This window comes from Ailuropoda melanoleuca, chromosome X (genome assembly GCF_002007445.2).
Source record: "Ailuropoda melanoleuca isolate Jingjing chromosome X, ASM200744v2, whole genome shotgun sequence".
NCBI lineage: Eukaryota > Metazoa > Chordata > Mammalia > Carnivora > Ursidae > Ailuropoda > Ailuropoda melanoleuca.
The window spans coordinates 5,704,394-5,719,458 of NC_048238.1; the positions used below are offsets into that span (position 1 = coordinate 5,704,394).

The 15,065-nt window shown below is 51.5% G+C and overlaps 1 protein-coding gene and 1 long non-coding RNA gene across 9 annotated transcripts in view; one reads left to right on the top strand and one right to left on the bottom strand.

Annotated features, from left to right (window-relative positions):
* The window catches only part of LOC109491041, a 557,171-nt gene that overhangs the window by 528,984 nt on the left and 13,122 nt on the right, over window positions 1–15,065 (top strand). For all 4 annotated transcript variants that reach the window (XR_004622475.1, XR_004622477.1, XR_004622476.1 and 1 more), the window contains 5 exons: window positions 1,490–1,565; window positions 2,031–3,924; window positions 5,546–6,326; window positions 6,540–6,639; window positions 6,772–9,055. This is a non-coding gene — a long non-coding RNA (uncharacterized LOC109491041). The remainder of the gene's footprint in view (window positions 1–1,489; window positions 1,566–2,030; window positions 3,925–5,545; window positions 6,327–6,539; window positions 6,640–6,771; window positions 9,056–15,065) is intronic.
* ANOS1 (anosmin 1) overlaps window positions 1–15,065 on the bottom strand; it is a 241,328-nt gene that overhangs the window by 1,398 nt on the left and 224,865 nt on the right. For 4 of the 5 annotated variants that reach the window (XM_034649827.1, XM_034649826.1, XM_034649824.1 and 1 more), the window contains 4 exons: window positions 7,727–7,821; window positions 4,928–5,099; window positions 3,887–4,107; window positions 2,281–2,422 (listed from right to left, as the gene is read on the bottom strand). In XM_034649827.1, the coding sequence (XP_034505718.1) occupies window positions 2,281–2,422; window positions 3,887–4,107; window positions 4,928–5,099; window positions 7,727–7,821 (630 nt within the window). Of the gene's footprint in view, window positions 1–9; window positions 1,281–2,280; window positions 2,423–3,886; window positions 4,108–4,927; window positions 5,100–7,726; window positions 7,822–15,065 lie in introns of those variants that run through there. The other variant, XM_034649825.1, reaches the window with a different exon arrangement.

The following is a 15,065-nucleotide window of genomic DNA, read 5'->3' on the forward strand; positions in this document are numbered from 1 at the left end:
TCGCACTCCAGGTGTGTGTGTGTGTGTGTGCACGCGCACATAGGTACACAGACAGACATAGATGCATATTCCAAACCACATCTGTGGATACTCCCTCAAGAAAAACCTGGATGAAAGTGAACGTTTCTGGGTGTAAGGCTGCCCCAGTGCGCGGCAGCGCCAGCATGGGTGATGGGCTCTGAGCCGCGTCCACGCTAGCAAGGGTCGCGTTTGCAGCCAAGCAGCCCCACAGAGTGGATCTGAAAGAATAAAGGCAAGTAAAGAGCTGTCCTCTATCAAAGCCTCTTGTCCTGCAATACCGAGAATATTCTAGCATTCAAATAGCTTACTTTAAGAAAAGGCAAATCTTAGTAAAGATTGGAAAATATTCAACAGTTGGGATTCTCAATTTTAGCAAGAGGTTTTGTAAATTTTGACATACATGAAGGGGTTAAAGCGTACCCGCAGCTCTCTTCTGCATGGAGGGAAAAAGGGAAACATAAATAAGAAAACTTATCAGGAAGGTCTCTCATTTTATAGGACGAAGCGTTCCAACTTATCCCCAGAAAAGCATTTTAATTAATTTCTGCAGGGCAGACTGGCTAGCAGCGGGTTTGCTGAACGCTCCCTGCTTTGGGAGCCTGTCCTAAAGCACAGCTCGCCCAAGAGATGCTCGTTCGCTTTGTGCGAACGGGGCCCGGGGGCTGCAGGTGCGGACGTCTGTGGTTGAGACGCCGTCGCCGTTTCTGAGGTGAAGAAAATATCCCACGGGATACAAATCATCTTAGGGAAGATTTGGATACATAGGGCCTACAAGCGGCATCACCTTATTTGATTTTGCAAATCAGAGCAGTCATTTAATTTAAAAATGTTTTATTGATGAACGTTATGCGTAGTACGTGTCTGCATGTGTACTCGTTACACGGCTTGGCTCTGAGAGGTCGCCGCTCCGAAATCGGGGAGCGCCCATCCGTGCGCTCATTCAGGAGAGATTCGCCCGTGGATGTTCCGATTTGCAGGTCGATGGGCCTCGTCTTCATTTCCTCCATTCTAGGAAGGGGGGTCCACGGCACCGGCTGTGTGTCCCTCGTGTCCAGCTGTGTCGAGATGGGCCGAGGGACCCAGGGCACAAGGTTACACGGGACAGGGCGGTCACGCGGGACACCTGCCTGCGGAGCAGCGCGTCTGCACCGCGGAGCTCAACCTGCTTGCTCCTTCTTCAGTTCTCAGTGTTTGAGCCGTTTAGTATCTTTCTGGAGAAGGCTTGTAATGATGAGGATGCCGGGGTTTCAGATGGGGTCCTGGGGGGGACGGGACACACGCATCAGTCATGTTGCTCTAGGGAAGCCGGGGACCGGCGGTGAGAGTGTCAGACCCACCGCGTGCTCCCTCCCACGTCCGCATCGGGTTCCCCTCCCTCGGTCCACACAGTCACGGGAGGACCGGGACGAGCTCCCTCCTGCTGCCAGCTCCAGAAGCAAGCCAAGTGCTTCCTCTCTCCTCGGAACAGAAACACGTCACCAGGACGCGTCTGAAACCCAGTTTCAAAGGAGCATCAGGAAAGCCTTGACCCGACCCTGACCAAGGTAGGGGCGCCAGGCTCTCCCATCCTGAGCGCTGTTTAAATTCCAGGCGTGAAAAGTGATGGGGGCAAACGTGCTTCTATAATCATAAAGGTAAACCCAGGGTTACTTCTCCATTTTCGTATCAACACACAAAGCTGCACGCACTGCTTTTTCCGTGTAAGCTGGAAAAGCATGAAGCACGTGATTTACAAATCAGCAAGAGCCTCGTTGTTTTGAAACAGTGGGTGACAATTTTTCAAAAAAATACTTGAGTTGACTTAGCAGTAAATCCAGTAGACTGATTTCGGGCATATGACGAAGCAGATTTGTGTAATGTATCACGGCAAAATATGTGTAATAAGAAGACAATCCTTACCAAATAGTTCCTATATTGCCATATTTGAAAATCTTGATTTTTTAAAAATAATTTCAGACTGATATGACGTTATGGATTTCTTTCCCGTCTATGTATTTATGGTGTAAAAGAGATGGAAAAAGCATGATATGTGCAGAAAACCCACGGAAAGACGAGAAGGCAAGCAAGGCCGGCAGGGAGCGAGCAGGTAAGCAGCGACCCCACACTCATGCTGACGGTGCTGGGACAATCCAGTCCCTAGATGCTCGCGGGGAGGAAGAACTTCAGACCCAGAGAACTCTTCGGGGCACAGGGATCTGTGGTGAGTGAGTTATCTCAGTGTTTCATGCAGACTGCTGACTGTGTGTGTCCCATACTCACTGTGCGCGGAGGGCAGCGTGAGGTCGGGCGTCCAGAAGGTTTTGATGGTGGCCGGCCCTTCGCCGCCCGCGGTCAGCACCTGTACTTCCAGTCGGTACAGCGTGGACGGCCTCAGATTGGGCACTGTGAGGACGTAATGGTCCTGGGGGAGCCACACAAAACGAAATGCTCGTCAGTGACCTTTCATAAGGAACAGACACGGGGCACGCGTCCTCTCAGCGGCTCCTCCCCATCAGAGAACAGGTGTGAGTGCACACGCAGAGCGGCGTGTGTGAGCACAAGGAGAGGGACAGCGACGGGTGAGCGTGTGGAGAGCGGCAGGCAAGAGGGCAGAGAGAGCGGCAGGGGCGAGCACGCAAGAGTAATATGTGTGAGCATGAAGAGAGGGACAGCGGTAGCGGTGAGCACAGACAGCGGCGTGTGCGAGCGCAGGGAGAGCAGCAGGTGTGAGCGCGTGGGGAGTAACAGGTACGAGCAGGTAGAGACAACAGGTGTGAGCCCACGGAGAGGGGCAGGGTGAGCGCAGGGAGTAGGCGTGAGCGCAAGGAGAGGGACAAAGGCAGGGGTGGGCACAGAGAGCAGCAGGCATCGTGCACGGAGGGTAATAGGTGTAGGCAGGCGAGAGCACGCGGAAAGCAGCAGGCGTTGTGCACGGAGAGGGACAGGTGTGCGTGTGCGGCAGGAGTGAGCGCGCGTGGGGCAGCGGGAGGGAGCAGGGGCTGCTCCCACCCGGCGGACCCCTCTGCCGCGTGCTCCCTCCGTCTGCGCTCCGTCTGGGCTGCCCCAGTCACTTGGCAGAGGACGACTGTGCCGAGGTGCCAGTTCTCAGGCTCACCCTTGGGATTTCGTTTTTTTTCTCCTTAACATAAGACTTTCCCATGGTTTAAAGTTTTCATCTGCACATCTTGTGATGTGAATTCTTGATAATCCAAATTTCAGTGAACGAGCCAACTGTTTTCCTTAAAACACAATATCTGTCAATGCCCGTAACTGAAAATGTTTATTTTTATGCCAACACATTCTTCTCAAAATTCAATAAAACCTAATACATTCATAGAATAACTACTTTCTAATTCCAAGGAATTTTTCCTTCCGGACTTAAGGTTTTTTTCTTTCTTTCTTTCTTTCTGGAGCCAGAGCTGGATATCCTAAGGGCATTTTTAGAGAGGGTAAAAGCCCACACATGGGTTTTTTTTCAAGCCAAGGAATTAAGTGGCCTGGAAGGAGGGCCAGCTCATTATGGGCTCCAGCCAGATCTGAACGGGGAAAAGGGAGAGAAACAACAAGTTTCTTTTAGCTATTTTTCCCCCAATTTAACACTTTAAACAGGGCACGTCCACTTGGACCAGAGGGACATGGGGTTAACAACTTGTGAAATCACTTGCATACGGGACAGGACAGGGGCTGCTGGAGAATCAGGGTGTTGCGACATGACCGTTTACCCTGCTCACAGTAGCGCTTGTCATGTGTCCTTAATCCTTACAAACTCCTACATCCAGAAGGAGAAAACGCAGCAGGAAGGCTCAGTAGTCAGCACGCAGCCCGGCAGAAGCCCCGGACCCCACCCGGACGGCAGCGCACACGGAGGAGCCGAACCCGCACTTACCGGAGGCAGAATCTGGGAGCGAGAGATGATGCTGTTGGGTAAGCTGTTCTGTCTGCTCTCGGTCGTGACCTCAGCCCAGGTCACTTGAAAGCCAGTCATGGGCTGGTAGAGGTTGGCCTTGGCCATCTTCCAGGAGAAGTGGGCCGTGATGTTCACATCTTGGACGACAAATGAGGCAGACAGGTTCTCGGGCTTGGCCAGCACTTTGGCCAGCACGTGACCTGGAGCAAGGCGGACAGAAGCACCCACGTGAGGCTGCTGAACAAGGAGTGGAAACGGACTTGTTTGCACGCATCGTGGCCGCTTTGGGTGGCCCTTCCATGGGGCGGGGGCACTAGCAGGCTGAGCTCGGTCTCCTCGCGCGGCCTCCCGCTACACCTGTTTGCCCTATAGGGACGGTCAGCCAGAATCCCTCTCATCTCTGCAACTTGGTGCTGGGTGCTTCGGGGATTCTTTTCAGAACCCTGCTTTGGGGGCCGAAGGACGAGAGGGAATTCCGCGACGTGGCAAGACCCGGCTGCTGCTCGGAGAGCAGACGTGACTGCCGTGACCAGGGAGGACAGTGAAGTGATTAGATGTTGTGCTACGTCACTGGGGGGTGTTCAGGGGGCTGCGCTGACAAAGTCCAGGCTAGTCGGCCCGCTGCCTGACAGGGGCCTCCACCAGGAGGGGGATGGGTACAGACACGGGGTTGGTGCACTGTTGTGCAGAGTGCATGAAGGTAGCTCGCATGGCAAAGGGCTGGGATAAAAATGAAATAATGTGCATAGAGTCCAGCCAAGCACACACGGTAGAGAAGCCGTTGGCATCGTTTGCCCAGGGAGAGTGCTGCGAGCAGAGGACGTCGTCCCCGGGCGGTTAGAATGATAAAGTAAGGCGTTACGACCGTGCAGGCACTGACCCGCGAACGGGGCCGTCACACTGCAGTTAGAAAGAGGAGCACTTGAAGCTTCCCCGGCCTCACGCAGTGCGGTGTGGAAATGTTTCCCAAGTGTTGCCAACACGCCAGACGCACACTTGCAAGTCTGGGTGAAAACATACCCGTTTCGCCGGGGCAGCTAACGTGCCTGTGGCTTTTCCCCTTCAGGGCCGAGCACGGTGGAGTCGTGAAGAAAACGGTCTCTGCCTTCAAGCGGCCCGCGGGCCGAGTCGGCTGGACGGTCACCTTGTATTTGCAGGAAAATGACAGATCTTGCAGAATTATATAATTTTCCTAGAGCAAAAGAGAGAATATGCTAGCAGTAAATCTCAGTAGGGATAAAAAATTGGCAGGAGATGAAATCCTAGCCCAACGAGGATGGTTTCCTATATACAAAGCATATGCAATATGGCTTTTATAAAAAGCACAAAGGAGACCCGGTCCAGGTCGTGATGAAGGACAGTCGTGACCCCCCACCCCCACGGCGTGGGAGGCGGCCCCTGGGCTGCAGCGGGCCCGCGGCGCTCCGGCTTCAAAGCAGCCGCCACGGCTGAACTCCAGGCGGCGCTTCGGGCCGCGCCGGTGGTACCCGACTGTGAAACAGAAATCTCAGCTTGTGAAATACAAGAAAAACGGGAACTCAGGCTTCCCTGAGACACGGGCGTCTTAGTTCCGATGTAAGTCTGCCGTTTGGAAAGTGAAGACAGCGCTGCACAGTCTGTTCTTTCCCCCTTTTGCAGCACGGCTCCGGCTTCGTGCCGTGCAGGCGTGCTCACAGACGCGCGCAGCCGGCGGAACGACCGAGAGGCTGAGAGCGGAACTGCGCACCAACGTGGAAACGTGACTCCGGGGCTGCAGGAGAGGGCAGCGACGCGTCCTTTCATTCGCCTCCTCTGCGTCCCCAGTCTGCCCGCTGTGTATCAGAGCCTGGTGCCCTCGTGTAAAACATGCAGGCGGGACTTCTATCCGGGGGGTCTGGGTGCACGATGGGGTTCCCGCCACACAGCAGCGTGCATGAGGTGGGAAGCAGCGGACCAGGAGTACAGTAGAAGCTGAGGCTCTGCCCATTCTGCCAGTCACCGGGGTCAGGAGCGGGAGGGAGCCGTGCGGATGCGCACGGGGATGCGCACGCGCATGCGCACAAGGTCGGACGCGAACGTGCGGCGGAGGTGGGGGGGGGGACGGGCACGGGAGGGACGCGCATGAGGGAGGGATGCGCATGAAGTCGGAGGGGAGATGTGCAGGGGGGGAGGGGACCGGGCACAAGGTCGGAGGGGAGATGCACACGGGGGCACAGGCACGGAAGGGATGCACACAAGGTCGGAGGGGAGATGTGCATGGGGGATGCACACCCAAGAGCCGCTGGCCCTTTCCCCTAGATGTGACAGGCAGGGAAGCAGAGCCAGGGCACTGTGCACACCAGTGAGCAGGGAGCCACGCTGGCCTGCTGCGTCCCCTGGGGTGACTGCTTCTCTGCAGGAGTGAATGTACGCTTTACATGGGAACAGACTGCAATCCCACGTGAGCCACTAAGGACAGGGCTTGACCGCTCTTTCAAGAATGCTTTCATGTGGCATGGAACGCAGACATCTGTAGCAAGAGGCAAATTAGCTGGTGGTCCACTGTGGCTTCAAAATAAATGGGTCTGAAAGTCACTTACAAATGCAGATAGGCAAGGTCTAAGGCTTTCGCAGAGTGGTTTTGAGTCTTATTTCTACCGTGCACATTCTGCAGGCTCCGCTCGTCCTTACCTTCAGAGTTTCTGGACACGAGAAGCCAACGGTTGGCTGGGCCCCTGAAAATACGCCAGATTTCCTACGATTCCAAGGCATGCGTAAGTACAACTACTAAAGGCCTCGCCCCTGACCACAAAAATTTTAATAAACCCTGCTTCTGTTCATTTCTTTCTCTGATTTTCAAGTAGGATTCCCTTTTTGAAAATGTTTCTTTCCTTTTTTTACTAAAGGCCCCAAATTTGGAAGCAGCTTATGGAAAAAGGAAAGGAACAGCGTTGGCAAGCGTGCATCGGGACAAGTCAAGCCCAGTAGAAAAGTACTTCTGCAGACCCACTGACTTGTTTGATCTACTATCTTAAAGTTATGCGATCAGAGAGGATTCTAAAAATACCATACTTGTTGCTTTAAAAAGCATCCAAACGAAAAATGTCCTCCTTACAGATCGATCGTCTGTCCACCTATCAGACACCTGGGGCCATGCCTTGCGATGTTTTAAACTCTGCTGCTGTATCTCAGACACGTCGCTGGCAACAACACCGTGGGCAAGGCACCGCCGTCTTCACCGATCTCCGCTGGCTTGTTGATACGACTCTGAAATTCATGCATGAACCCCAAATATCTGGACGGACACATGGAGTAGGACTGAAACAGTTACTCTCCCCAAGGACTTAATGTTCTCTTAGAATCAGAGAAGTGTCTGTGCACCGTGTGTGGCTGAGGTGACAGCCTTCGTGCACCGGACGAGCAGCTGCTGGTCAGGGACCCGGCAAATTCTCAGGGTTGTAAAGAAGTTGACAGAGACAATGTTACCTTTACACCGTGGAGCCAAGATTCAGAGAGTAACACAGAGCTGTTGTCCGATTAAGATGAGACACACAGCACCTCAGAAGCCTCTCCCCTCCGACCTGGCATTTCCTATGAAGTGCATCTTTGATCTCTGCATTTTGGGACCTGCCACGTGTGGCCAAGGGATCATGCGGTCAGGGCAGGCTGTGAGCGGAGGACGGAATGCGTGAGCAGAAGGGCCATTCTGATCTCCCGTGTACCTCGTTATTACTCAGCGGCTACCGGCTGAGAACGAGCTATCGGTGGGTCAGACCCTTTGCGCATCTTTCCGTGCATTTGATACACAGACCCAGCGGAGCCAGTTGCCACTGAGACCCGAGCGGTGTGACCATCTCTCACCTGGGTGATGCCAGAAGAGGCCTCTGCTCCGGTGCTCCTGTTGTGGGCACAGGCCTCCGGCAGCCACTGCACGTGGTATCGGCTGACGCCGGGATCTGCAAGGTCAGAGCACAGAGAGAGCACGGTCTGCGGCCACGTTCCACATCGGCCACTGCTCTTAAACCGGCAGCCAACAGGAAGGAACACACAGGTTCTGCAGGTGACCCGAAAACGCGCACACAGGACAAAGGAGGCAGGTCGGTCTACAGAACTCTGACTGTTGTCAGGGGGAGATTCCCAGAGAAAACCGGATAAAATGCGAGAAAGCACAGGAACGTCACAGCAGAATGCCCGCTAGGAGGTGTGGAGGGGAACCTCACTCGGGCTGCTGTGCCAAGAGCACCCCCACAGGATAGGGCGGCCCATGTCCCAGGAGTCTCTGTTCCCGCAACAGGGAGTCATCACCACAAGTGTGAACCCTACAGTTTGCAGACAAAGCTGACAGGGAGGTCGTGGGACCCGTGCCGAATCCACAGCCTTTCCTCCAGCGGCAGCGCCCAGCGTCCCGGTGCGTTGGCTCGTGCACGTGAGCGTTCCCGCAGCACGAGGCCGGGGAGCAGCACCTCCCCTTGGCCGCACACGTCCGCGTGTGTGGTCCCTACTGAACCCTGACCTGCTCGGGGGCTCAGGGGAGAACGTGACCCCGCAAAGCTGTCCTTCCGGAGCAGAGTGGCGTGTTCTCTGCACAGCGCTGGACTCTGGGCCGTCACTCAGATAAAGCACAAAACCACGACACGCACCGCGCCGAGCGTGGGAAGGGAGGTGTGGCCAGGGTCGCGTTTCTTCACCAACCTGCATGTCCAAGGCTGTGCAAAGGCACCGCTCTACCAGCGCCTCACCTCTCATCCCCCGCGTTCCCACCAAGCGTTTGATGCCGCTTTACTCAGAGGAAAACGCTCTGATGCCATTGGGTGGTTCTGGTGGGAACTCGCTTTGAGCACTTTGGAACGAGAAAAGAAGAACTCTGAATCCGAGGGGATGGCGGCTGTCACGCAGGCCCCTCGCTGTTTACTTAAAAGGGGAACCCCTTCCCAGAGGCTTTGGCATTTACACAGCAGACGGCGGGGCTCTTGAGGGAAAGGACTGTACGTTACACACAAGTGTGAAGTCAGTGAGTGAGCTCACATGCTTTCCCGCAGGTGCTGCTCTTGCAGGCCAATAAGCAAGTAACCACACAGAACAGCTGCTGTCCTGGCGCTTATACACTGACGGGGCTGCGGTAACAACCAGGCACAGACACAGGATCTGCACTAGGCTGGAAGGTCATCTGGCTACAGATTAATGCAGGAGGTAAGGGGGCAGGTGTATTGCCAGAGGTCACAACTGGGCACTGAGTGGCTGACTTATTGCCTAGAGATTGAACTTTCAAGTGAAGATGGGGATGAGGCCTGATGGTTGGGATGGCCACTGTAGACGGCTATGGGCAGGCCTGGTGGTTGGGATGGCCAGTGTAGACAGCTGTGGGCCGGCATGGTGGTTGGCGTGGGCAGTGTAGACGGCTGTGGTCAGGCCTGGTGGTTGGTGTGGCTAGTGCACATGGCCATGGGCAGGCGTGGTGGTTGGCGTGGGCAGTGTAGACGGCTGTGGTCAGGCCTGGTGGTTGGTGTGGCCAGTGCACATGGCCATGGGCTGGCGTGGTGGTTGGCGTGGGCAATGTAGACGGCTGTGGGCAGTGTAGATGGCTGTGGGCAGGCCTGGTGGTTGGCGTGGCCAGTGCACATGGCCATGGGCAGGCGTGGTGGTTGGCATGGGCACTGTAGATGGCTGTGGGCAGTGTAGATGGCTGTGGTCAGGCCTGGTGGTTGGTGTGGCCAGTGCACATGGCCATGGGCTGGCGTGGTGGTTGGCATGGGCAGTGTAGATGGCTGTGGGCAGTGTAGATGGCTGTGGGCAGGCCTGGCGGTTGGCGTGGCCAGTGCACATGGCCATAGGCCGGCGTGGTGGTTGGCATGGCCAGTGTAGATGGCCGTGGGCAGGCCTGGTGGTTGGCGTGGGCAGTGCAGATGGCCGTGGATAGGCCTGGTGGTTGGCATGGCCAGTGCACATGGCCATGGGCCGGTGTGGTGGTTGGCGTGGCAGTGTAGATGGCCGTGGGCAGGCCTGGTGGTTGGCGTGGCCAGTGCCCATGGCCGTGGGCAGTGTAGATGGCTGTGGGCCGGCCGTCTGGCCAGCCGCCCGGCCAGCCGCCCAACACAACTGTCTGGGATGATGAAAATACCCTACACCTGGTGACTCCTAGTCACTCGTGCTGTACAGCAACTGAAATACTGCTAGTGTGACTGAGGAATCAAATTCCTAATTCTCTGAAGTCAGTTTACATGCAGACAGCTACCGGTGGCCAGGGCTACCATACTGGATGGTGAGTTCTGGCCACAGACAAGCAGGTAAGAACGTCACGAGATGGGAACAGACTCTTGTCTGCTCTGGGGCTGACCTTCCCTGCTCCTGGGATTGATTCCGGTTCGCCGTAATACAATGGAATGGTATACGGTTGATACCTGAGGACTCCAGGGGCTCTAAGAATCCTATGCGTTGTTTACATGGTTCTATTTTCCTAAGAGAAGGCGCTGAGAGTGACACTCGGTCACCCCCCCAACTCCCTCCAGTGACATTCAGTCACCCCCTCTTCAACTCCACTCCCCCCGCTCCAGATGCTGCTTTTCCTGAGTTCCTGGCCCCCCATCTCTGCACACACCACCACGGTGAATAACGTCACTCATCCTCATGGCTTTCAGGATCATTCTCCTGGACTTGCAGGAAGACAGCAGAACGGGGGCTCCCAAGCTCACTTCGTCACACAGACACACACACAGCAGGACACCGCCCGCAGAGTCAGTACGCGTAACCCAGGATGAGGACCAGCAGAACACACTCTGCACAGCTACGTGCAGAGAAGACGCCACTTCAACGAGGGTAGAAAGGGTAGAGACGCGGTTGGGAGTCACCCGACCTGCAGGGGTGTCGCCGGAGAGAGGACTCTGTGGGCGTGGAGTGGGGAAACAGCCTCACACCAGCCTCCCAGGGCACAGAGGCCCCACGCAGGGAAGACAAAGCCCCATCACATCTGGCTTTGAAAAGCAGAGGGGTACAACTTCACAAGTTCTTACCATCAGTGGGGCTGAACGCATGCAACTCTAAAAAAATCAGCGGGTGTGACCCCAGGAGAGCTGGAGAGTGAGAGGCATGGAGGCCCCACCCTTAAAGGAAAAGCAGCCCTGTGGAGAAACGGCACAGAAGCAGCAGGATGCAAAACACCGGGGCTACACGGCAGAAAGATTTGTTTCCTAATCTCGAAATGTGTGCCAGAGAAGCAGGGATCTTTGGGACATTTCTCCAAGAACAAACGAATGGCAGGCACCATTTCCCTAGCCCAACTCCCCCACCCCGCCTCAATACGCAGACACGTGCTGGACCCGTGTGGCAGAAATACTCCCCGCCTGCTTGCCAGCAGCGCTCCTCTGCAGACACGCCCCCGAAGGCAGACCCAGGCTGCAAGCCCACTCCCACAGGAGGCCCTCGTGGACATCGCTAACACCACATGGCCTGCCCCCATGTGTTCTTGAGCTACCCACCCCTCCAGCTCCGTTTTGGCCAGAGCCCATCGAAAGCGCTGCCACAACCTTGGCACTGTGCCAGCATCACCCCCAAAGTGATGCCTGCCCTGGGGAGAGGGGAAGACAGCCAGCATGCCGGCTGACTGCAGCCGCAGCCCCAGCCCCACCAACACAGGCTTCTCAAAGGACAACACGCAGAATGTGCCCGATAGTCGGCAGCCACTGCAGCTCTGGCAAAGGCCAGCTCTCACCCACCGCAAGTCCAGCGTGGCCCCACACTGGCCCATCAGCACCACAGGGACCCGTCCCTGCCCACGAAAGGCAAAGAGAGCCATTGCAGACGGCTGCAGTGAAGGCAAACACAGCTCAGCCACAAGATTAGGGCACAGGCCACACACACAGGAGACGCCTCTGAAGGGCCAGGCCCTGGGGCACTGGGGACACTGCAGCAGGACAGGACTCTTCTTCAGGCTACTACTTTCAAGAGCAGGAGACGTAGAGAAGAGGGCAAGAGAAGAAAAAAGAACTACAAAACCAACTCTGAAATGAGTACCAAAATGGAATAAGTACATACGTATCAAAAATTACTTTAAATGTAAATGGACTAAATGCCCCAATCAAAAGACACAGGGTGACAGAATGGATAAAAAAGCAAGACCCATCTGTATGCTGTCTCCAAGAGACTCACTTCAGACCTAAGGACACATGCAGACTGAATGTGAAGGGATGGAAAAGCATTTACCATACAAGTGGAAGTGATAAGAAAGCTTGGGTAGCAATATTTAAATGAGAAGAGACTTTAAAACAAAGACAGTAACAAGAGACAAAGAAGGACACTACATAATCATAATGGGAACAATCCAACAAAGATAAACCAGTTAATAAACAAAAAGGAAATAAATGAAAATAATACAATAATAGTTGGGGCTTTAACACCCCACTACGTCAACGGACAGGTCACGTAAGCAGAAAATCAACAAGGAAACAGTGGCTTTGAATGACACGTTGTACCAGACGGATCTAACAGGTATATTCAGAACATTCCACCCTTAAAGCAGCAAAATATGCATTCTTTTCAAGTGCACATGGGACACTCTCCAGAGTAGGTCACATATTAGGCCACAAAACAAGTCTCCAATATTCAAAAAGACTGAAGTCCTACTATGCATCTTTTCCAACCACAACACTATGAAACTGGAAATCAACCACAAGAAAAAAATCTAGAAAGAACACAAATACATGGAGGTTACATAACATGCTACTAAATAATGATTGGGTCACCCATGAAATCAAAGAGGCAATCAAAAATACATGGAGACAAATGAAAATGAAAACACACGGTTCAAAATCTTTGGAATGCATTAAAAGCTGTTCTAAGAGGGAAGCTTATAGCAATATAGGCCTAACTCAAGAAGCAAGGACAATCTCAAACTAACCTTACACCTGAAGAAGCTAGAACAAGGACAAACAAAACCCAAACTGTTACAAGGAAGGAAATAATAAAGCTTAGAGCAGAAATGCATGAAACAGAAACTAAAAAAAACAATACAACAGATCAATGAAACTAGGAGCTGGTTCTTCAAAAATATCAACAAAACTGATACACCTTTAGCCAGATTCATTAAAGAGAGAGAGAGAGAGAGAGGGAGGACTCAAATGAAATCAGATATGAAAGAGGAGTAACAACCAACGCCACAGATACAAAGACTATAGGAGAATATTATGAAAAATCATATGCCAACACATTGGACAACCTACAAGAAATGGATAAATTCCTAGAAACATATTTACTCCCAAAAGTACATCAGGAAGAAATAGGAAACATGAACAGACTGATTATCAGTAATAATAATAACCAAAAAAACTCCCAACAAACACAAGTCCAGGACCAGGTGACTTCACAGGCAAATTCTACCAAACATTTAAAGAAGATTTAATACCTATTCTTCTCAAACTATTCCAAAAAATAGAAGGAAAGCTTCCAAATTCGTTGTGTAATGCCAGCATTACCCTGATACCAAAACCAGATAAAAACACTACAAAAAAGGGAACTATAGGCCAATATCCCTGATGGAAACAGATGCAAAAATCCTCAGCAAAATATCAGCAAATCAAATCCAACAATACATTAACAAAATCATTCTCCACCAGCAAGCAGGATTTATTCCTGGGATACAAGGGTATTTCAATTATTTGCAAGTCAATCAATGTGATACATCACATCAACAAGAGAAAGGACAAAAACCATATGATTCCAAGAGATGGAAAAAAAAAAGCATTTGACAAAGTACAACATCCATTCATGATAAAAACCCTCTACAAAGTAGGTTTAGAGGAAACATACCTGAACATAATAAAGGCCATCTATGAAAAACTCACAGCTAACATTATACTCAGTGGTAAAAAACTGAGAGCTTTTCTCCTAAGGTCAGAATTAAGACAAAGATATCCACTCTCACCCTTTTACTCAACATAATAGTGGAAGTCAAAGCCACAGCAATTAGATGAGAAAAAGAAATAAAATACATCCACATTGGTAAGGAAGAAGAAAAACTGTCACTATTTGCAGATGACATGATACTATATATAGATAAGCCTAAAATTCTCCCCAAAAACTAACAGAACTGATCAATTCACTGAAGTTGCAGGATATGAAACCAATATCCAGAAATCTGTTGCATTTCTATACACTCATACCACCATAGCAGAGAAATTAAGAAGACAATGCCATTTATAATTGCACCAAAAATAATAAAATATCTACGAATAAACTTAATCACGGAAGTAAAAGACCTGTACCCTGAAAACTGTAACACATTGATGAAAGAAACTGAAGGGGTGCCTGGATGGCTCGGTTGGTAGAGCACATGACTCCTGAATTTTAGGGTCAAGCCCCATGTTGGATGTGGAGCCTACTCAAAAGAAAGAAAGAAAAAAAAGTATAGATGACACAAATAGATGGAAGGATATTCCACACTCATGGATTGGAGGAACAAATATTATTAAGATGCCCATACTACCCAAAGCAATCGACACATTTAATGCAATCCCTATCAAAATAACAGGAGCGTTTTTTGCAGAGCTAGAACAAACAATCCTAAAATTTATATGGAACCACAAAAGACTCTGAATAGCCAAAGCAATCTTGAAAAAGAAGAAAAAAACTGGAGGTATCACAATCTGAGACATCAAGATACACTACGAAGGTGTAGTCATCAGAACAGTATGATATTGCCATAAAACCAGACTCGCAGATCAGTGAAACAGAATGGAGAGAACCCAGAAATAAACCCATGATTATGGTCATTAATCTTTCACAAAGGAGGTAAGAATATGCAATGGGAAAATGTCTCTTCAATAAATCGTTTTGGGAGAACTGAACAGGTATACACAAAAGAATGAAACAGGACCACTTTCCTACACGGTATACAAATATAAGTTCAAAATGGATTAAAGATCTAAATGTGAAACCTGAAACCATAAAAATACTCCAAGGAGCACAGGCAGTAACTTCTCCGACACCAGCCTTAGCAACATTTTCCTAGGCATGTGTCCTGAGGCAAGGGAAACAAAAGCAAAAAGAATCAGGACTTCATCAAAATTAAAACCTTCTGCACAGTGAAGGAAATAATCAACAGAACTAAAAGCCTACTGAATGGGAGAAGATATTTACAAATGACATATCCAATAGAGGGTACGTATTCAAAATATATAAAAAACTGATACAACTCAACACCCAAAACCCA